This window comes from Vigna umbellata, chromosome 8 (assembly GCF_029865625.1).
Source record: "Vigna umbellata cultivar VRB3 chromosome 8, Vumbellata_1.0, whole genome shotgun sequence".
NCBI classification, from domain to species: domain Eukaryota; kingdom Viridiplantae; phylum Streptophyta; class Magnoliopsida; order Fabales; family Fabaceae; genus Vigna; species Vigna umbellata.
In genome coordinates, this window is record NC_142172.1 from 27645074 (window position 1) to 27660042 (window position 14969).

The following is a 14969-nucleotide window of genomic DNA, read 5'->3' on the forward strand; positions in this document are numbered from 1 at the left end:
GATTGATGGGAGCTTATAAAGCTTTCAGAGAGGAAATCACAGCAGATGAATCAATGATCTATATAGGTAAGGTGGATGGTAGAATTTTCTCTGTGAAATACATAAGATATATTAAAAAATATTACAATAATTTTGTTGGATTTTTGAAATTTTGTTTTTGAATTAAATAATAATAAATATAATATTATTTAGGATGATAATAATATAATTTGATTGAGATGTTGGAATGAAGAAAAAAGGCTAAGGACACGGTAGTCATTTGGGATAAAGTGGAAGGACAAAAATAGGCTTATGTCCTGTTCAGTGGCTTTTAATTGTGGCTACCCCGTTTTATAGAGCAGAAAAGCGCGAGGAAGGGAATGTGTGATGAAAATGGCATCCCATCTCATAACATGAGTAGGGAGACAGTAGTCGGAGTGGTAGCAAAAAAAAATAAGCATGGACTAAGTTTCGCAATCAACACAAAGCCACACCTATAGAGAGTGACATAGCAGTGCCAGAATCCAAGCAAAAGCACGGAACAAAGTAAAAGAAAAAAAATGACGACTGGTATAGTACGAGACCAGAACCTGGAGAAACACATTCACAAGCAGATGGGGTGCATGGCTGGCTTTCTTCAGATCTTTGACCGTCATCAGATACTCACTGGAAAACGCATCTATTCCCCCAAACGTCTACCTCCGGTAATGTTTTTCACTCTCTACCACACCTTCCTCTTTCATGCTGCCATTAAACTTTTTTCACTCTCTACCACACCTTCCTCTTTCGTGCTGCCAATAACTTAACTTTCTTTCTCTTGTCTTCTTTAGGCCTCACCGGAACCTGACAAAGTTACTGCCTCGCCGGCTCGTTCCACGCAGTCGCCGGCTAGGGAGGTGGTCCAATCCGAACCCAAGGCGAGTTCTCCTGTGCTCCCTGTTCTGGAATTCAAGGAAGGCACGCGTTCCTCTTGGAAGTTCTCGCGAGAGGCTCCGAGACTGTCTCTTGACAGCAGAGCCATGGTGGACGCAAAAGGAACTCTTCACCTTCACGCGCGAGAGATCCCCTCGGAGAACGATGGAGACAAGCAGCGTCGTTCCACCAGCGTCATTGCCAAGCTTATGGGCCTGGAGCCCCTGCCCGATTCAGAGCCCGGACCAGGGCCCATAGCAAAGCTGCAGAGATCCGCTTCGGAGTCCAGAGTGTCCAGAGATCTGTCTCTGCCTCTGCCACTGCCACAGTGTCGTTTTCTGGACACAAACAATTTCCCAAGCGCGGTTCAGGTCACCAATGTGGTCCTTGAGAATAATAATGCTGCCATCGATGCCCGATTGAGCAATGGCAGAGCTGCAGATCCACCCAGGCAGAGGGCCAAGAAGAGTTTCTATGACTCGGCGGATTTCTTCCCCGAGCCCAAACACACCGCTTCGGTGTACGGGGAGATTGAGAGGAGGTTGCGGATGCGAGGGATTAACGAGCCATCCAAGGATCTCCACACTCTCAAACACATCCTGGAGGCCTTGCAGCTCAAGGGGCTTTTGCATTCCAACGGCAAATCCAATCAATCTCCCATTGTCGTTATGAAACCTGTCCGATCGGTGAACCGGACCGGTAGCGATTCTCCTCCTCCTGCCCCTCTCCTCCGGTCCAGTCCTCGCCGGAACCTCCGTGTTGGGAACGAGAACAGGAGGATTGACCAAAACGAACGAGGTTCAATGAGTCAAAGCAACAGAGCACTAAGTTCGAGTCCAAACAGGAGAAAGCAACGAATAGTGGAACCTCAGAGGAAAGTGTGTGTTGATTCAAGAAGGGGGTCTGTGTCTGTCTCTCCGGTTCATTCTCCCAAGACGAGCCCAAGAAGGAATGCAGGCAATCAGCAGGTGTCATGTGGATCGCCTAGGATGAGAAGAAATGTGGAGCCTAAGTTGAAAATGCTGGGTGGGGCAGAGGATGAATCGTCCACAGTCTCAGAGAACAGCTTCAGCACCTCTTCATATCCCGATACAGAGGTAAAATACTAAACGAGTGCGTGCAGTGGTAATAGAAACTGTTGTTTCTGGTGGGTACATATGATTAAGCAGCTTTTTAATCAGTTAATGAATTAATTAATTAGTGGTGTTTGTGGGATTGGTGGCAATTGATTGAAGTGTGGTGCCTGTGGTGCAGAGGTACAGGTTGGAAGAGTACAAAGAAGGGAAAGATCTGCTGGATAGGTGTGATAAGCTGCTGAACAGCATAGCAGAAATAACAGCAGCCAACGAGTTGCAACCGAGTCCAGTATCGGTTCTGGACTCGTCGTTTGACAAGGACGACTGGTGTTCACCATCCCCTATAACCAAACGCTGCATTGATTACAAAGGTAAGTGGTTAGCTTAGCTTGTGTTGCAATTGGTTACAGAATGAAATTAGATTTTGTTGTGACGCATTATTTGTGTGTGCATATCCAAAGTTGGAGCATGTCATGATGTATCATGTATCATGTAGGAGGTCTAATGGCTAAGACCCTAGGGGAACTTAATGGAACAAAATATCTAACGTTAGTCAAGGGCTTTTACTTTGAAGCTGCTCCCGTTTTGTTTTTGCTTTGGTTTGTATCCAACTACAAGTACGGGAACAGTAGATGGTTTGTCCTCTCGCTCTCCCAAAATCCCAACCAATGTGGACCAATCATTTGATCCCAGGGATGTTGACATGGCATCACTCAGTTGGCTCAGTCACTTACCTCAAAACTGCACTGCGGTGCGGTGCGGTGCCTGTTTTTAATCGTACTATCACGTGGGAGGGACTGACTCACTTCGCGTCTTCAACACTCTCACCGTCCCAAAGAATCTTCCTAATTTTTTAATTCCACTAACATATACTGTGCACACTTTTATCCGTTTCATTTTTTTTTAAATTCATTAATATTGTGTTTGTTAGTTAACGAAGATAACAAATGCGGTGTAATTACATTACAGATCAAGCGGCGGAGTCAGAAGATGATATGTGGAGTGCGGCACTGTGCAGTAGCGAGGAGGCAGCGTCGGAGGATTGCGATTTCGTGTACGTATCGGAGATTCTTCGAGCGTGCAGTTACTTGCCGGAAGAGAGCGACATTTTTCTGTTACTGGAGAAGCAGCAATGCCTGAAAGGAAAGGATACCTCAAAGGCTTCGACGCTGCAGAGGCGGTTGATCTTCGACACTCTCCAGGAGATCCTGCAGCGGAACCAACAGTTGCCGCCGTGGAAGGCGGTGTCGTACGGCGAGCAGAGGCAGAAGATCTGGTCGGAGTTTCGGAGGATCCGAGAGAGGGAAGAATCGGAATCGGAGGACTTGTTCAAGGTTATATGCGGAGTGTTGAAGAAGGACATGGCGGAGGAAATGCGGGGGTGGGGAGAATGGGCGGTGGAGATGGGAGATGTGGTGTTAGACATTGAACGTCTGGTGTTTAAAGATCTGGTTGGCGAAACCATTAGAGAACTCGCTTCGTTTTCTCCTCATTGTAACAACGACAAGCTACCCGCGCTTCGTAGGAAACTCCTCTTTTGAATTCCATTCACAAACATGAAAAAAAAAAGAAAAAGCAAAGGAGTTGCACGCTTTGTTTAAATTTTTCGCGCGCTTGCATCTTTTTTCCTTTTGTAGCTTCGTTTTATATGATTTTACTTTTACTCACTGTCAATGACGAAATCAGGAATTTTAAATCTGAAATCTAGGCAAATCTGACCTTGGAATGAATTGTTGGATTGTTTTTTTATTATGTTATTATATGGTATGTTGTGCGGGCGGTCATGTGTAGTTGATCATCGAACACTTAACATTGAAGGATAGACACGCAGCATATCGGATAAGGATGTCAAACATAACGAAGCAAGAGAGAAAACCTGTTGAGCCTATGCATGTGGACTTGCTTATCGGGGAAGTTGTCTTACGATAAGCTAATTAATGATGACAACCGTTTCTTACCCTTAATTTGGTCCTACAACTACAAAGCAAGGTCGCCAAACGGTCTGTGGACCTTGAGCTGCACATTTGGACCGGACCTTCAGTTTTATTTTTGACAACTTTGTTACAAACAAGCCTATCACCACATTTAAATCCGAAATGGGAACAAGAACGAAAGGTGAGTTTAATCTATTAAGTTCCCCCTATGTAATACTAAGAAAAAGAATCTTTAAAATATTAAAAATGTTATAAAAAGAAAAGCATCGGCAGGTTTGAACGTTGTGAGTACCCCATTTGCTTTATCTTCTGACAAAGGATAGCGATAATTGAAAAATAGATTGCTGCTTGGAAGGACATTAGGGTGGTTTTGAAATCACAGAAGCAACCTACCTATAAGTTGGTTTTTTGTCCAGTTTCAGTACTTCTATGAAAATGGTTTGATGCTCATATTTCCGATTGGGAAATGGCATGACAAACCTGGATATATATATATAGAGGTATCAAGACTCTGGGGTCCTCTGTGTCTCAGTTTCAATACTCTCTACTCTTCCTGTCTTCCAAAGCTAAGTCAACCACGTGTATCAGAAGCACCCTATAAGAAGATGAGATATACATCACTGAAATCGCACATCACATGGTTATTAGGTTAGGTATTTATACTACTCTGTCCTCATCATCAATGAAAATATACATGTAACATCTGCAAACCAATAATGTTACATTCTCTGTGCTGCTGTTTTCACCTATCACTCTATTCTAACTCCATTTCCATCCTTAAGACGTGATGATTAATCAAATTGTTGGGCCATTTAAGAAAACGCGACCAAGTAACACTGCCCCACAATCGCTTAATCGGTTGGTTCCTTAATTAGTTACAGGATGGTTACATTAACTACTTGATGGCAACGCTTCATCCAACGTAACTTGTTGGATCTCAAATGTAGCATGACAACAAGGACATGTTGCAGATCCAATAATTCATACTCTCTCACACTGCTATACATCCCTTTCTTTTTTTCTTTTGCTTTTTTTCTTTCCTCAATTATAGGGCGATGGATAGCGGGTACAACTTTGAATCCATACGTTTCTGCAATAAGCATGTGCATTGCAAGCCCTTCACAGTGACCATCAAATGTCCATCATATTATATCAGACCTTAATTTCTACACAGTACAAAAAACTTACCATCAACTACTCAGGAATCATAGGTAATCAACAAACCATGATCAAATAATAATCATAAGCCCTTTACATGGTTTCTGTGCAGCAAAGGTTCAAACGATAAAACAACTCCAAGAGACTCCATCAAGAACATTTACATTTATTTTTTTTGCATAATGTTATGCACCTAATTAAGGTTTGGTGTTGGTGGGGTTGAGAGAAGTGGGGAGGTATCTAAGCAGAAGCAGCAGCAGCAGCAGCAGCAGCAGCAGCATATAGTACCACAGCTAGCAGAGTTTGGAAACTTTTTTGAATCGAAAGTGGGTCATAACCTTTTGTTTCAGTTTGTTTTTAATGAGGGTGATGGCCCATGTGTTATTCAGAGGTGTTTATATTCCACTGGCACATCTCACTGGTCTTAATTGGCCAACCCCCACCAAATGCAAGGATTAAGGTTCTTGGTCTTGACTTTGTTTTGGGAGTGAAAAGCTTTAAGCAATGGGGCTGTGTTTGTTGCCTCAAAAGGGCACAAACCTAACCACGTAGGGTTGTATGAAAAAGAAGTGAAGTGGGAGAGATAGAGGCACATGGAACTCATTAAACCTGTCCATTCCTTGTCTTGGATCGTTCTTTGTTATCACTTGTGACTACTGTTGTCTCCTCAGCCTTTGTCTCCTTCTTCGCCTAATCATAAATGATCATCCCAATGCCCAGCACCAAACCCCTTTGCTTTCTTTTTTCTAGCCATCCTCTTTCATATCTCCATTTATCTCTTCTAATGCAAATTTTACCTTCCCACCCACCCCACACAATGTCACATCATTATCATCGGACAACAATTCACGATCAAACTAACTTAATTACTGCTCCATTTTCATCAAATCTTTTTATCTTCCTTCTTTCTATCAATTTTTCACACTCCCTTCTCTCACAACCTTTGACTTTGGTCAAAGGGAATAATGAATGACCAAAGTTTATTTTCCTTATGGTTTATAGGAAAAAAAAAAGTGGTTATTTTTTTATTTGGTGATGTCAAAACATATCACCCTTTTTATAAAATGAAAAATGTTAAAGCTTTAACATGGGAGTCGGGTTTAAGAGTTAATTAAAAGAAAGAGGAAAGAAAAAAGAGAATGAAAAGAACAACATAGAAAAAAATTATATGTGTAAAAAGTAATATGTTTTCAAGTTATAATAGAAAAGAAATATATGAATATAAAAGTAAAATGCTTTTTAAAGTTTTTCAATAATAATTAAAAAACAAAAAACTTACGTGAGTGATTGTTTTAACATAATGTTAATTATGCATTTAATTGTAAATATATTTAAATGTTAGAATAACTGAAAAAAATTAGAGAAAAAGTTAATATATTTTGTAAATTTTACATAAATTTGAAAACATATTTCATCATCATTTATAACAAAAAAAATACATGATTTTAAAGTGAAATTTTTTTACAGTTTCTAAAATATTCTTTTGTCTTAGTTTCTAATCAATATAAGAGATTCTCTTGACAAATAACATCTAATATATAAGTTATTAGAAAAAGAAAATGTTAATTGTGGAGTAGTATAAACAATATGCATGTAATAATACTTCCTTTATCGTGTACTGCACTGCAAAAACAAACTATAGACTCTATTGGGCCAACTTATTTTTTCACCACATGCTTTCTTCCCCACCTCCATTAGTGATATTGGAAAAGTTTGAAAATTACATATTTTCCGGTTTAACTTGTTTTATAAATGCTTCCATTTAAAAAAACGAAGAATATAAAAAAGCGGTGACAATTTTAAAAATTTTAAAAATTTGAATTGAAACCATATATTTATTTAGGTTTCGATAATTAAAGAACATGAATTTTCAGATTATTTTAAAATTTTGATCATTTTTTTAATGATTTTAACTTAGAGAGAAGATTTGGCTCTAGTTCTCAAATAATTGATATCATATTCATATTTTAGTTATTATAAAATCGAAACTGAAATATGAGCTAAAATTTTAAAAAATCTCGTTATTTATTTTAAATAATTTATCTGATAAATAATCTCGACGATTTTTAGATAACCAATATCATATATTTTTATGACTTCGGATTTTCAAGACATGAGACCATAAAATTAAATAAATTTTCAATTTTGTCATTATAATTATTTAAGTATTTTATCTGAAAAAGGGAATATGATCTTCGTTTTCATAAAATCGAGACGGTATAAATCTATGGCTTTGATTTTTCCATATTCGATGCCATAAAATTGACTAAAATTTCAAAATTGTCACTCTTGTTATTGAACTATTTTACATGAGAAAATGGATATGACGTTGGTTTACAAACTTGACACCACAAAATTGAAAAACATTTCAAAATTACCAATAAATTAATATTTTTTTATTTTATTCCCAAGTATTAGACTTCAGTTTTTAATAGAACCGAAAGCATAGGATATTATTGTTTCGATTTTATAAATAACTTAAACCAAAAGTTTGCCTAAGGTAAATTAAGGTGAAATTTTTATGAAATTGTCACTATTCTTATGTCACTACAAAGTCATTTTCAAACGACCTATGTTTCATCACCATTTCAACTAATTTCCTCCCTTATTCCACCTGTGTTTTCTTTCTTTGCCACTCTCCGCCATTGTTGCTCCATTCTTGCCACTATAACTCCACTCATACACTTTCCTGTCACTATAGATCACCATTTTGGAAGTCAACACTCATGTTTATCCATTTCTACCTGTGTGAACTCCTCCCTACCAACACTATCATTCTTTCATTTCCCTCATTGTGAAGATGTTCCCATTTTCGTTATTGTCCTTCCTTTATTTCCACCATGTGAGGTTCATTCTCTTCCCTCATTACTTTTCTTTTTCATTAAGTTTTGTTATTGTCTTCCTAATTAAAGCATGTATTTTGTGTCGCCATTTGTGTTTAGGGTACTGCATTTTGGTTGCATTGTGTATGTCACGTTTCTTTGCTTCCAAAACGTGCTCCATTGTTGCGGTTCATGAAAAATTTAATGAAGTACATAATGCATTTAGGAAAGCATCCAAGAAAAAAATCATTATTCTTTGATCTTTCATATTGGTCAAAGTTAGAGGTTAGGCATTGCATAAATGTAATGCATATATAGAAGAATGTATGTGATAACTTGATTGATACACTACTCAACATTCAGGAAAAGATAAAAATGGAGTAAAGCAATTAAATAGAAGGTCCGATAAGACTTAGCGTACTTATTTGTCCCACATGTTACCTTATGTCCAATTAAGAGAAAGGACTAACAATGACAATCAAAACTAACCTTAATGTGAAAAGCAATTAAATAGAACAAACCGTTGAGAGAAAATGAACAATGAAATGGAAAAAATCAAGCTTTTCGTAGTGAAATGGAGAAACACTACCGTGTTTCGCTTCATTGTTGTAGTTGAGTTGAAACACCATTGTGGTTTGCATCATTGTTGCAATCAGGTGTGTTTGGGATTTTGAGTTTTTGTTGCAAATACAAGAAAACCAATATTGGAAGTAAAATGGAGAAACACCACTCGTCACCGCTATAGTTAAGTGTGAGTTTTTGTTTGAAATGCAGGAAAACCTATCGCACGCAATGTAGTGAGGAGTAAGACACTATTTTATGGTTTTAGAAAACTCAAAACCTCCGTCTAACCCCATACGTAAATTTTGAAATTTACATCTGACCAAAGGGCAACATGTGTAAATTTACTTCTAATCCCTTATTAACATGTAAATTTACATTTGTTGTACTCTGATCAGATGTAAATTTGAAAATTTAGGTTTGTTACTAGGGCATTAGATATAAATTGTGAACAATTAACTACAAGTACATTACTGATAATTTTTTACGTTTGTTCCCTATAGATCATATGTAAATATAAAGATGTGATCAGTCAATTTTATACTAGGGAGATAAAGAAGATTAACCACAAATGATTTGATTACTCAAAAATTAGAAGTAATTGATGTTCTTGATTTTGTAATTGTGTTTTTATTGATAAAAACTTTTAAACTAATTGCTTAAAAAATAATATGACATAATGATTATGATGAATTAATCTAATTATACAACAAAGACCATCTACGACTTTAATTCAACATCTTCTTCCAATTCTAAGGCCATTTAATCCAACATGATTTTGTTAAAATACAAGAAGATTGTATTTTTTTTAGAGTAAGATTTTCTTTCAAATTATTAAGAACTAAAAAATATGTAAAATTTTAATAACATACTTAAACTTTTTTTAATATCAGAAAAGAAAAAAGTGCATAATAAAAGTTAAATACAATTTTAATAGCGTTTCTATTTCTTTTTTTATTTCTTTTGCCCATTAGATTTTAAGAAGTTCACATAATTAATTCAAATTTTAATTTCACTACATGTATTTTTGTCCCTTTTAATTTGATTACAACCTAGTTTTGTAATATTTATTGAAATATTGGTAAAAAGTAGATTTGTGAAATAGACTGTACTATACATGGGGTTTATGGCGGATTGATAATGTAATGAGTCATTCCAACATAACCAACTTATTAGTGGATTTCAAAAAATTGAGTCCAATTTGCTCGTAGTAGATTGGTAAGTTAAACGGTCACTTTACTTAATTTTGAAAAATGAAATACAACTTTTTGTTTTCAATATATTTTTCTATGAATAAAAACTGGAATCAACTTATAAATTGCTGAAATAATCATTATATGTAGGGGCGGATCTGAGCGTAGATTGAGCCTCTCCAAATTATATATATATATATATATATATATATATATATATATATATATATATATATATATATATATGACCAAGACTTATTTTTTAAATTGTAATTGTTATGAGGTTATGTTAAGGTATTTTAAAGTAACTGCACATTATCGAGAGTAATAGATAAAATTTGTTGATAAATTATGTTTACCAATAAAAAATCAAATCTTTTTTAGTAAAATAGTCATTAATAAATTTATCAACAAATGCAGAAATTTGCATAAATTTATCGATAAATTTTACGGACAAATACAAACATTTATGGGTAAATATAGAAAACTATAAATTTTTTAATAAGTGTTTACTGGTAATATTCGTGATAAAATATGTGATTGAACCTTCTTTTTCCTTTTTTTTTGTTTTATTTTGTCATTTTTTTCCTTCTTTCCTCTTTAATTGTTGCCTTCAATTCATCTTTATCCCCCTTCTCCTATTTGTTCTTCTCTTTTCTCTTCCTCTTTCTTCACTTCTATCACTTCCTCCTCTTCTTCATTCTCTAGCTCGGACAACTACCGTCACCAGTATCCTCCACCTACATGTCACTACCATATCATCAACGCACCTTTTGTGTCACCAATAAATAAGCACCTAGTCATCACCTAGTCATCATTGTGTTACGTCTTCCTCCTCCTTTTTTCTTTTTTTTCTCTTCTTTTATTCTTCTTCTCACCTATTTCTCTTCAATATATAAAAAACTTCATTTGATTGGATGAGAAATTTGTCGTCCAATTTTTTGATAAATTTATCGACAAAATGAAACTGAGTAATTATATTCATACGAATATTTTCGTCAATGACAAAAAATATAATTTATTCACAAACGATGTCAATTTGGTAATCATGATAATAAATTACAAATAGAAATACCTTTTAATAATATATAATTTGCTAATGAATTTTTCAAACAAATTTTATAAACAAATTTCATATAGAAAATATCCATCGATAGATTGATTGTAAAATCTATCTATAATTAAAAAAAAAGTCTTGTAATGCCTATTTAATTTCATAATAAACTATATTAACTTAACAATTTCAACAAATTGAAAACTCAACTTAAAAACTAATGTAATCAATTAAAATATACCAATTACATAATCAACATAAACACAAATTAAACATATGCATACACACTGTAGAAAAAAAATAAGACATAATAACTTTTTTATCCCTATATTTACAATATTTATTTATTGAAAGGCACTTGATTTTTTTAAAAAAATATAAAAATTGCAATAAAGTATAAAACATTAAATCATTACTATAAATATATAAATAAAAGGCAAATAATTAAAAAGAAGATGAAAATTGCAATTTGTATGAAATGAAAAACCGCAATTGGTGAGCTGAAAAAGTAGCAGTTGAAGTAGTTGGAGAATCTAGGAAAGTATTAGAGGGTCTTGTCTTGTGGGTTGTGTGTGTTAGGTCATGTACTCCCACTTTGCATATGGAAATGTCCATCACAGTATGATTATTATATATAGATGCCAATTCCATCACTCTGATGCAACACACTAATTATCTGTCATTACATACTAATATTGGATTCTCCACTTACTACTATACTAGTACACACCATGTCCGATTAACAACTTCAATCTGTTCAAATGACGAAATCCACTTCAGGTCTGAGATGTTATTCGCTTAAAGTGCACTGCACCACTTACATAAAACTCATCGCTCATTACTCTCATGCTTTGTCATCTGGGCCACCCTTGTTCCCTCCTTGCTCACCTCAAACCCTACAATCAAAACTAGTTTCGTTTTAGAACACAAGAACCAAATGCCACCTCTCATGTCATTTCCCTATTCAATCATCACCACATACATGCACAACAATATTCTAAGCCTTCAGTTTCAAAAATTTTATCTCATCATCCCACTATCAAAAACCAATGCAAATTTAGCAGCTTTTCTGCTCTTCTCAATTTTCATGCGTCGATCTACTTTCATTCTTCCATTGGGTAGTTGCTCCTACTAATTCATACTGAAATGTGGCAAATGGGTACACTCATATCTCTCTCTCTTTTCTACTGCTGGAATTGCAGATGAACAAGTTAACGTGATCTTATAAGAAACAGATTAAATTCATTCAACTACCAGAGTTTAGTTTTTTGGAAATTATTACCCGTTTCTGTTAGGGCCTGGGGAGTGTATGAGAGGAAGAAATACAGGAGGGAGATGGTGGGCGAGGTCGAACGTCCTAACATGGACGAACGTTCGGAGCAAGGGGCGAGGACGAGCGAGGACGAGCAGAACATGGACGAACGTCCTAACAGGGACGAGAGGACGAGCGTCCCTACGATGGGCGAGGACGAGCGTCCTAACAGGAACGAGCGTCCATAATAAATAGCTGGCTAGCGGAAGGATAGGCAGAGTATTTTTGTAATTAAGGCAGTAATAAATAGAGTTAATAAGGACAGATTTATTCTTTCCAGATAATTATATTAATTAGGCAATTAAGTTTAATTATAATAAATTGGCAATTATGATTATTCCTTACCATTTCTGGAAGGAGTAATTAGTATTAATTAGGAGAGGCACCTAGGGTCAGGACATGTTTTTGATTATTTTGAATATTGTAAGAGAGGTTATGCTCTCGTGTGACTGAAGGAGAACCTGCTCCCAGTCATTAGTTGGTTCGTGATTTCCAGAATTTCAATAATAAAGCATTTTTATTCACGAGAGTTTCGTTCCATTCACGGTGTAAGGCAAGTTACGTGGTCAGGCACGTAACAAATTGGTCCGACCTGCCGGATCTTATTGAAGGGTGGAGAGCGTAATGGAAGGAAAAATGACTGCTATGGACGGGAGGATCGAGACCCTAGAAATCTCCATGGGCGGGCTGGAATCGGCAGTCCAGGAACTAGTAAGGATACTAGGCGAGCGAGGTCGACGGGAGGAGGGACGCCTGGATAGTAGCCAGGGGTCAGTAAATGGAAGAAGGAATGACGAGGATGAGAGAGCTGGAGGTGGCTTAGGAGGGGGACACCGAGAAGAGCAACCTTATTGGAGGAAGAAGGTTGAATTGCCCGTATTCGAAGGCAGCGAACCTATGAACTGGATTTATAGGGCGGACAAATTCTTCGAACTCCAAGGGGTGCCCGAGGACGAGAAGTTGCGGCTGGCGTACATCAGCATGGAGGGAATAGCAGGACACTGGTTCAGGTTTTGGAGGGAGAAAGCCCGAAACCGGTCATGGGCCGGGTTAAAGGAGGCATTAGTGGTTCGGTTTGGAGGCCGAAACCAAGGAACGGTCTTTGAGAGACTGGCAGCCTGCAGACAGTCGGGTTCCGTGGGAGACTACATCCAGGAATTCGAGGTATTGGCGAGTCAAGCAGAACAAATGCCCGAGGCACAATTAATGGGGTATTTCATGGCCGGCCTACAAGAGGGGATTCGTAACCAACTCAGGTTGCTAGACCCAAAGGACTTCATGGATGTCATGAGACTAGCCAGGGACGTAGAGACGTTCCAAGCAGGGACGCGGGTGAGTGGAGGAATCAGCAACAAGGGGCAGTCGTGGGGAAAGACGAGCGGGTCAGTGGCAAGGGTGGACCCTAGCCGCAACACCCAGAACCGGACGAACGCCGAAGGAGGCCCCAGGAGAGGGGATGAGCGTACGTTCTCCAACGCGCAAGGCAGGAACGTACGGGATTTACCGTACGCAGAGTACGTCAAGCGAAGGGAGGAGGGGAAGTGTTTCCGATGCGGAGGACCGTACAGTCCAGGCCACCGCTGTCCAGAAAGAGGAATTCGGACGCTGATATTGGCCGAAGAAGAGGAGCCAGGAGGGGAAGAAGAGGTGGAGGTAGAATGCGAACAACTGGAGCTGTCTGCTTTCTCAGCCGGAGGGCTCACCCAGCCCCAAACGATGAAGCTGCACGGCCAAATAGGGACGCATCAGGTGCTGATCCTGATTGACAGTGGCGCCAGCCACAACTTCATAAGCAGGGAGCTGGTGGAAGAACTATCCTTACCCGTAGTGGATACACCACCCTACCGGGTGAGCTTGGGGGATGGACGGAGGAAGGAGACGCGAGGCTGTTGTGAGTCAGTAACGATCCAGGTAGGGGAGATAGTGATCAACGAACGTTTTCACTTGTTCGAATTAGGCGGAGTGGATGTGATTCTGGGGGTCGAATGGTTGGCTAAGCTGGGCGAGGTAGTCATAAACTGGAGGCAGCTAACCATGGCGTACGTACAGGCAGGGAACAGGGTGATTATCAAGGGAGATCCAACGCTAACTAGGAGGTTGGTGGAACCGTCAGCTTTGCTTAAAATGACGGAAGTCGAGGTCTGGTTATTAGTGTGGGAGCTAGGAGAGGCAGAAAAGGAGAAGGAACCCAAACCGTACGTTCCGGAAGAAGAGACGTTCGGTCCAGAACTGACTCGGACGCAGACGCTCGACATGCAGCGAATACTGGAGCGATACGCTGAAGTGTTTCAGGAGCCGGAGGGACTTCCACCTGATAGAGGAATGGTTCATCGAATTCCCTTGAAGGAAGGTACAGACCCCGTAAATGTAAGGCCGTACAGGTACCCCCATGTAATGAAGGAGGAGATTGAGAAACAGGTGGCGGAAATGCTGGCGGCAGGCGTCATAAGATCAAGCACCAGCCCGTATTCCAGCCCTGTAATTTTGGTGAAAAAAAAAGATGGCAGCTGGCGGTTTTGTGTGGACTACAGGGCCCTAAACCGAGCCACCGTGCCGGACAAATTCCCTATTCCCTTGATAGAGGAGTTGTTGGACGAACTGCGGGGAGCCAAGTACTTCTCGAAGGTGGATTTAAAATCAGGCTATCATCAAATACGAATGGGAGCAGGTGACATAGAGAAGACGGCTTTCCGGACGCACCAGGGCCACTACGAATTCATGGTAATGCCGTTCGGCCTAACCAACGCGCCAGCCACTTTTCAGAGTGCCATGAACCAACTGTTACAGCCTTACTTGCGGAAGTTCGTACTGGTATTCTTTGATGACATACTGGTGTATAGCCGCACCTGGGACGAGCACTTGGAACAGGTGGCGACGGTGCTAAGGGAATTGGTGGCACATAGATGGGTGGCCAACCGGAAGAAGTGCGACTTCGGTAGAACTCAAATAGGGTATTTGGGCCATCGGA

The 14969-nt window shown here is 38.7% G+C and overlaps 1 protein-coding gene across 1 annotated transcript; it reads left to right on the forward strand.

Annotated features, from left to right (window-relative positions):
• The first annotated feature begins 332 nt into the window (after positions 1-332).
• TRM5 (zinc finger CCCH domain protein) lies at positions 333-3697 on the forward strand. Its single transcript, XM_047292037.2, has 4 exons — positions 333-683; positions 810-1988; positions 2146-2338; positions 2937-3697. Exons 1-4 carry the CDS (start codon positions 540-542, stop codon positions 3506-3508), a joined length of 2088 nt encoding a protein of 695 aa, XP_047147993.2. The 5' UTR covers positions 333-539; the 3' UTR covers positions 3509-3697.
• The last annotated feature ends 11272 nt before the right edge of the window (positions 3698-14969 follow it).